This window comes from Lolium rigidum, chromosome 1 (genome assembly GCF_022539505.1).
Source record: "Lolium rigidum isolate FL_2022 chromosome 1, APGP_CSIRO_Lrig_0.1, whole genome shotgun sequence".
NCBI classification, from domain to species: domain Eukaryota; kingdom Viridiplantae; phylum Streptophyta; class Magnoliopsida; order Poales; family Poaceae; genus Lolium; species Lolium rigidum.
This window is the reverse complement of record NC_061508.1, coordinates 290785160-290792584: the sequence shown is the minus strand read 5'-3', so window position 1 is coordinate 290792584 and position 7425 is coordinate 290785160. Positions and strand designations below refer to the sequence as shown.

Genomic DNA, 7425 nt, shown 5'->3' with positions numbered 1-7425 from the left:
GTCGCCTAAGCACGGAGGAGAGAATTTACTTTGATGATACTATACCTTCAATATATGATTATTATAATAATGAATATGATATTTTTAGTCCACCTACTATTAAGGAGAAAATTAATTATGATTACAATATGCCTCCTATGTTTGATGATTATGCTGATGAGAATAATAATGATAGCTATTTTGTGAATTTGCTCCCACTACAATTAATAAGAATGACTTTGCTTATGTGGAGAGTAATAATTAGTTTATGCATGTGGCTCATGATAAAAATGTGTTATGTGATAGTTATATTGTTAATTTTATTCATGATGCTACTGAAAGTTATTATGAGAGAGGGAAACATGGTTTTATGTATCTCAACAATATTAAGTTTCGCCTCTTTATGTTGAAAATTTGGAAGTTGCACTTGTTTAGCTTTCCTATGCTTGTTGCTTTGTGTTTCCATGACTTATTTCTTTAAAAGGTTATTTTTCATAGGAAGTGGGTTAGACTTAAATTTTTTTTATATTTGCTTCTTGATGTTCTCTTTTATTTCAATTCATATTTCTTATGTGAGCATCTTCTCAAACTGGCGTTACAGAAAGCACTCTTGAGAGATAAGCCATGTTTTATTTTTGTAATTTTTCTTTTGTTGAGACTTGTAAGTTGTAACCTCTATAACAATCTCTTCTTATCTTTTTTATTTCATTTTTGGATTTGACTACCCGGCGGCGCCGCATTATTTCGTTCCCGTGCGGCGGCTCGCTACCCCTCTATTCTGGGTCTTTCACGTGGGCATGCCTGCTCTACCACCCGAACACGCATGACAGGTCAGAAGTTTTATGTCTCTGGCTACTAGTTGCCTCTGACATGCTAGCTACTTTGGAATCTTGCCTAGAAATGTTGCTAGTTGACATGGACTAGGAAAAAAAGGAGAAATGTAAGATAATTACCAAATTAATTAGGAACGATTGCAAAATTAAATTCACTTGGTTGCCACTTTAAGGTAATTGAACTGCCAAATTAATCTCATGCGCATAAACTTGGCAACTACCCCAAATTAATCTGGCAATTAAGATCTAACTACTCAGCGAGCAATACTAATCTGGCAATTAGCACTAATTAATCCGGAAATTACTCAGTCTACGCTCTCGTCGGCAGGGACGGACAGCTCCTGTGCGCGCTGCTAGGGATGGACGTTTCTTTCACGAGCTCGTCGGTGGAGTCCCTGTGCTCGTCGGCGGCGTCCCCGCGCTAGGGAAGGGGCCCCACATCCATGCGCTCGTCGGCGGGGACGCCACCGTAGGGAGGACACCTCTTCCTCGCGAGCACGCTGCAGACCTTGGCGGCGGCCTCCTCCTCCACCTCCAAGCGAGCATGTTGTAGATGCTCGCCGGCGACGGCCTTCCCGCACTAGCAGAGGAACACCTCCTCTTCCCCGCGAGCACGCGCAACATATACTCGACGGAGAAGGCCTCGCCCGCGCTAGCAGAGGCTCCTCCTCCTCGCGAGCACACTGCAGATGCTCACCGACGACGGCCTCGGCCGCGCTGGCAAAGGGACACCTCCTCCTCATGTGTGTGGCTTCATCCGCCCGTCGGTGCGCGCCTCAACCTCCCAGGTGACGCCTCCCACAGCATCCTCGGCGGTGGCAGGGGCAGCGGACCCCTCATCAGCTCCCCGTGGTGAGAGAGGGAGGATTGTGTGGTCTGAATTGAAGGTATTCACGAGATAAGATAAAGTGGGTGCGGGTGGGGTTGCTGGTTAACGATGCAAAAAAGAATCGGTCCTATAGGGGCGAGATGGCGTTTACTAATCGCGACGCACCGCCGCACAGGGAGCAAAACTGTGCGGCGCTTCTCCTTAGATTTTCCCTTCATTTTTTTGCCGAGAATAGTCTCTAATTAGAAGAAAGTAAGATTTGGAAAAATTGCCTATTTAGATCATGATATCCCGGAGGAATACCTCAAAACCTGTCCGCGCGCGAATCCAACAAACGATCTAGATAAAATCGGCGCCACCATTATCGACATCCACCGTCTCTAGCTACCATTCGATTACGTGGCAATCGTATTAACTCTATATGGAACGTGTGTGGTTCCCGCGTCTTTAATTCATATAGTTGTGGGTAGCCATCTCGTCTACGGCCCTATATATAAGTACCTGGCTGAGTTGGGCCGGAGAGCAGAGCAGGAGCTTCCAGCTTTGCCCAGTGCCCGTGAGACCAAACTAGCAAAATTACAAACGAGGCGAGCACTAGTGATAAAGATGAAACCTATTAATTCCTTTGTCACTGCTATAGCAGCAGTGCTGGTACTCATAGCCGCACAGCATGCCTCCCTCGCCGCCGGCAGAGGCCCCAGGGTCGTCATCGTTGGCGCCGGCATGTCCGGTACGTCTTCGTTATATCTGTCATCTATATATCCATGAACGTGGTCGGTGTTGTATCGTATGTGAAATTGTGCAGGGATCTCGGCGGGGAAGCGGCTGTGGGACGCGGGCGTGAGGGACCTGCTGATCCTGGAGGCGACGGACCGCATCGGTGGGCGGATGCACAAGCACAATTTCAGCGGCGTCAACGTGGAGATCGGCGCCAACTGGGTGGAGGGCGTCAACGGGGACAAGATCAACCCCATCTGGCCCATGGTGAATGACACGCTCAAGCTCAGGAACTTCTACTCAGACTTCGATGGCGTCGTCAGCAGCGTCTACAAGGAGAAGTACGTTAATTAGCTTGCCAAACTGATGATTCACAACATGCGTACATAATACATATACATGCAAAAGAGGTCATATAACTCTCCTAAGATGGATGAATATGGAGAACGTTGTGAACGGGAAGGAAAACGTTGTGAATGACAAGTTTTAAAATGAAAAACAGAAATTAATGACGCCAGATCTTTGAGGTCGTGGTTCCCTCACAAGAATTATGGAACGGAGGAAGTATGTATAACCGATGGGTTTCATAAGTACAGACCATGGATCTCCTAAGTACAACCTATTGATCAAAGAACGTAATTAAATAGTATTCCCTCCATTCCGATTAAATCGACGTGAGTGGTGTCTGTTGAAAACTTGAAATAGGAGCCGAGGGAGTACAACAGATGACGAGAACAAAGTACGTACGGCCGTTCCTCGATGGATCTCCTAATTACAGCCCAGATAGATCTCCTAAGTACAACCTATGTATCAAAGTAGGGCCGTTCCCTCGATGTTAACTTCATCTCTCATCCTTGTATTACTGTTAATGAAAACCAGCGGCGGCCTGTACGACGAGGAGTACGTGCAGAAGAAGATGGACCGTGGAGACGAAGTGGAGGAGCTGGGCGGCAAGCTCGCCGCCAAGATGGATCCCAGCGGCCGCGACGACATCTCCATCTTGGCCATGCAGCGCATATTCAACCAGTACGCTCGTCGTCTTAAACTCCATGATATATACTCAGCTCCATCGACGATTAATATAATTAACCGTGAGACCGACCTCTCCTCCTCTCCTGTGTGTCGTTGCAGCCAGCCGAACGGGCCAGCCACGCCCGTGGACATGGCGCTCGACTACTACAGGTACGACTACGAGTTCGCCGAGCCACCGCGCGCCACCAGCCTGCAGAACACCGAGCCCACCGCCACGTTCGCCGACTTCGGGGAGGACGCGCACTTCGTCGCCGACCAGCGGGGGTTTGAGACCCTCGTCTATCACATCGCCGGACAGTACCTCAGCACGGACAACGCCGGGAACATCGTAGATCCCAGGCTAAAACTCAACAAGGTACTCCACCTGATTTTTTTAAAAAACCATATAATCAAAAGTTTCTACTACCTCTTCTATCCAAATTTAGATAAATAAAATAAATTCTTTTATGGACCAAGGGAGTACTATTTTTCTATTTTTCCTAAAGAACCAATTTTTCACATTTTAGGTACTAAGAACGAATATAAACAAAATCAGGTTGAAGTTATGATACTAAAATTGCACAAGTAAGAGCTGCATCGAAATGGTATGTCTATAAACCGGTTGCCAAACGAGATTGTCATAGTCCATCGCCCTGTAGAAGGCATGCTAATGAAGCTAAGGAAAATTAATGTTGTTTAGATTTCTCATTTATACTTATATTTTTTGATAAAGTAAATACATTAGTCTCTGTAAAAACTTAATGTCAATAACTTGTCGGGATATCACTGTTCGACCCCACCAAAGCGATCAACTACTCACGGAAGAAGTAAACTATCACCAGCATTGGCAACACTCAAATTCGGAAAGAGGTTAACATCGGTGCATACCAAAAAGGAACAATGCACAAGCGACATCGTATACCAATCTAAACACCAAAATCCGATCAGGGGATTCCGCCCTAGAGAAAGTACCAGCGAACTCTAGACAGTGTCATCAACAAGGAGACACCTAGAAGTATGTCGTTGCCAGGTACAACAAATAATCAGACCTAGGTTTTCACCTTGGAGATTGATATTTGGTACTGAAAGAGCACCACCAAAACCGACATCGCCTTGTGTACTCGTCGCCCCACTTGCCGAGGACACTACTACAATGCACGGTTGCCAGACTCATATAGTCATCTCACACGCACGGTTCTAATTAACATATGCATGTCACCCGAATAAACTGGAATTTGCACAACGTGTTTTGAAACATCATCTACTACTCATCCAGTGCGCCTACAGACAGCATGTCAGAGATTCGTGTGCACCCTCATGACGTTCACATTGCCTCACGAGCAAAAATAGTATGTCGGTCATTTCCCAATTGCGCTACCATATAGCGGTCTTGAACTTGACATGACCTATATTGAGATATACATGAAATGAAGGTACTTGGCAGACAAGTTTAGGTACCACAACAATTATACGCACGTTTCCGCCAGCTCATATCATGCCTACTGCAAATAAAAATTGGAACGTTTTCATTTATTTTCCAGTCTCAATAGTGGGGCTCACTCCAGAATCCAGATAAGGTATGCGGAGTGGCTCATTTCCCCTATTGACCACGCGTCTTTCATCCCTGGCTTAGTGGCTTCTGTTGCCCGCACTTTGATCCCAGTGGCAAATCCAAGATAAAAATATAGAGGGACAAAAACTAAGAACGTAGTTTAGAAAAGGAACACAATGCAATCTACAATGGATTTTTGAAAATTATATAGGCAATTGGTCATGCACCTACAACAAGGCATAGATTGTTAAGGGATCCAGTGTAGCTTCATTTTAACAGTTCGTTGCTGGTCTCACTAACAAAACTTTGACCATTCATCATCAACCATGGTTGAGACATACATATTTGATGGTTTTTGCTCGAAATGGAGGATAGGCTCAAGCCTATGGAAGCCTACCCGGTAAATTCGCCCCTGGTGATCCAATATAGTATTATCTTTCTAGTATTCATACTGGAACTATAATCTGATGAATTGCACCCAAAATTGATCTCCATGCGATCATAGTGCTCTCCGAGTGAGGAAAGAAACCACAATCTTTAATATTTTTGGACGCATATATCGGGTGAACATGTGAAATTAAGCATGGTAGCACGACGGGATCAGGCCATGTATCCTGGAATCGATCCGTGGGTGATTTTTTTGAAAAATAAAGAAAAATTTGAAAGTTGCTAGGGTCCACCAGTAATTTACCCTGACAACTGTTTTTTGGGTTGTTCTGACTCCGTAACCCAGCCACGTTTTCCCTTCAGATATTTCGATATTTTGGATAAATTTTAACATCAATGCAGGTGGTGCGGGAGATCTTGTACAACCGGAGAGGCGTGGTGGTGACCACGGAGGACAACTCGACCTACAGCGCAGATTTCGTGATTGTGTCCACGAGTCTGGGAGTCCTGCAGAGCGATCTCATACAGTTCAAGCCTCAGCTGCCCGTACGTCAGCTAGTTTTCTTCATCTTACACCCAACACACCACTCTGCTAATTATTCAGGCCCTTGCCACTTGACACTTACCGTATCGACCAGGCATGGAAGATCATCGCCATCTACAGGTTTGACATGGCCGTGTACACCAAGATCTTCCTCAAGTTCCCTAGGAAGTTCTGGCCCACGGGCGAAAGGAAGCAGTTCTTCGTCCATGCCAGCTCTAGGCGAGGCTACTACGGGATGTGGCAGTCGTTCGAGGAGGAGTACCCGGGAGCCAACGTGCTGCTGGTGACGGTGACGGACCAGGAGTCGCGGCGGATCGAGCAGCAGCCCGACAACACGACGATGGCAGAGGCCGTGGCTGTGCTGAGGAGGATGTTCCCCGGCGAAGACGTCCCCGACGCCACCGATATCTACGTGCCCAGGTGGTGGTCCAACCGATTCTTCAAGGGCTCCTACTCCAACTGGCCCATCGGCGTCAACCGCTACGAATACGACCAGCTTCGGGTAGCCACACGCGGACACACACTCACACTGTAGTTGAATTGAATTTGTGATCGAGATCTCAACTACACCGATGGTGAAATATGTCCATCACCGAATTAATGGCTCCGGCCGGCTAGGTCTGATGTCCTTAAATTTGATTGCTGCAGGCGCCGGTGGGGCGGGTCTACTTCACTGGGGAGCACACCAGCGAGCACTACAATGGCTATGTCCATGGAGCCTACCTTGCAGGTCTCGGTCCAGCCCATCGTCAAGTGTGATATATATGTCATCTCCCACTACTTCACTAATTTGCATTGCGGTTTCAGGCTTAGATTCTGCTGACATTCTCATGAACAGTATCTTCAACAACGTGGAGTTTAAAGTCCGCGGCAAGTACCATGACCAGACCGCAGAGGTACATGTGTACATATAACTCGTCAACGTTCGATCTCTTAAACTGGTATCTCTGCAGCAAACACGTGCATTTTCTGAAGAAAAATACACTTGTTTTACTTGTCATTGCAGGCTAAATGAATGCGCTGTAGAGATCGATGCCATCTGCCAGTCTATGCTAATGAAGGAGTAAAGCTGGTGCCGCAGTTTCCGTGGAATAAATTCAAGCTAAATAATGTGCTTTTATCTCCATTGTTCTGAATTCTCCAAAGTGTTTCATGTTGAAGTGTTCCAAACTTCCATTTATGTAATTATTGTCAATTAATCAAATAAACACACATAGTGTTTGAGGTCTAAGTTCATCCTTGCTCAAGAAACATCTAGCTCATCCCCCATTATATATTTTCTAAATTAAATAAGCATTCCTTTAAATGGATAAAAATAAAAGGTATGGTAGAGGGCGTTCGCGCCCCCTCAGCCTTCCAGGAACACTCGCACAATTCTTGGCTAGAAATCTAGCATGCGCCAAATCTCAAAAGTGTAAACATAAAAACATATATAGCTTATAAAGTGTCCACTGATCCACCCGGTGATGCAAGATCTTTACGCCAAATTGGAACTAAATGGCAGATAGCTATATGCAAAAGGATTTATGTGCATGCCCAATCAAGTAGTTGATCAATAGTTTTGTCTCGGGTG

The 7425-nt window shown here is 45.9% G+C and overlaps 1 protein-coding gene across 1 annotated transcript; it reads left to right on the top strand.

Moving 5' to 3' along the window:
• The first annotated feature begins 2247 nt into the window (after window positions 1-2247).
• Window positions 2248-7047, top strand: LOC124683911 (polyamine oxidase 1-like). Its single transcript, XM_047218332.1, has 9 exons — window positions 2248-2371; window positions 2447-2699; window positions 3238-3384; window positions 3490-3745; window positions 5711-5854; window positions 5947-6354; window positions 6501-6582; window positions 6660-6748; window positions 6859-7047. The coding sequence occupies exons 1-9, from the start codon at window positions 2248-2250 to the stop codon at window positions 6865-6867; spliced, it is 1512 nt and encodes a 503-aa protein (XP_047074288.1). The 3' UTR covers window positions 6868-7047.
• The last annotated feature ends 378 nt before the right edge of the window (window positions 7048-7425 follow it).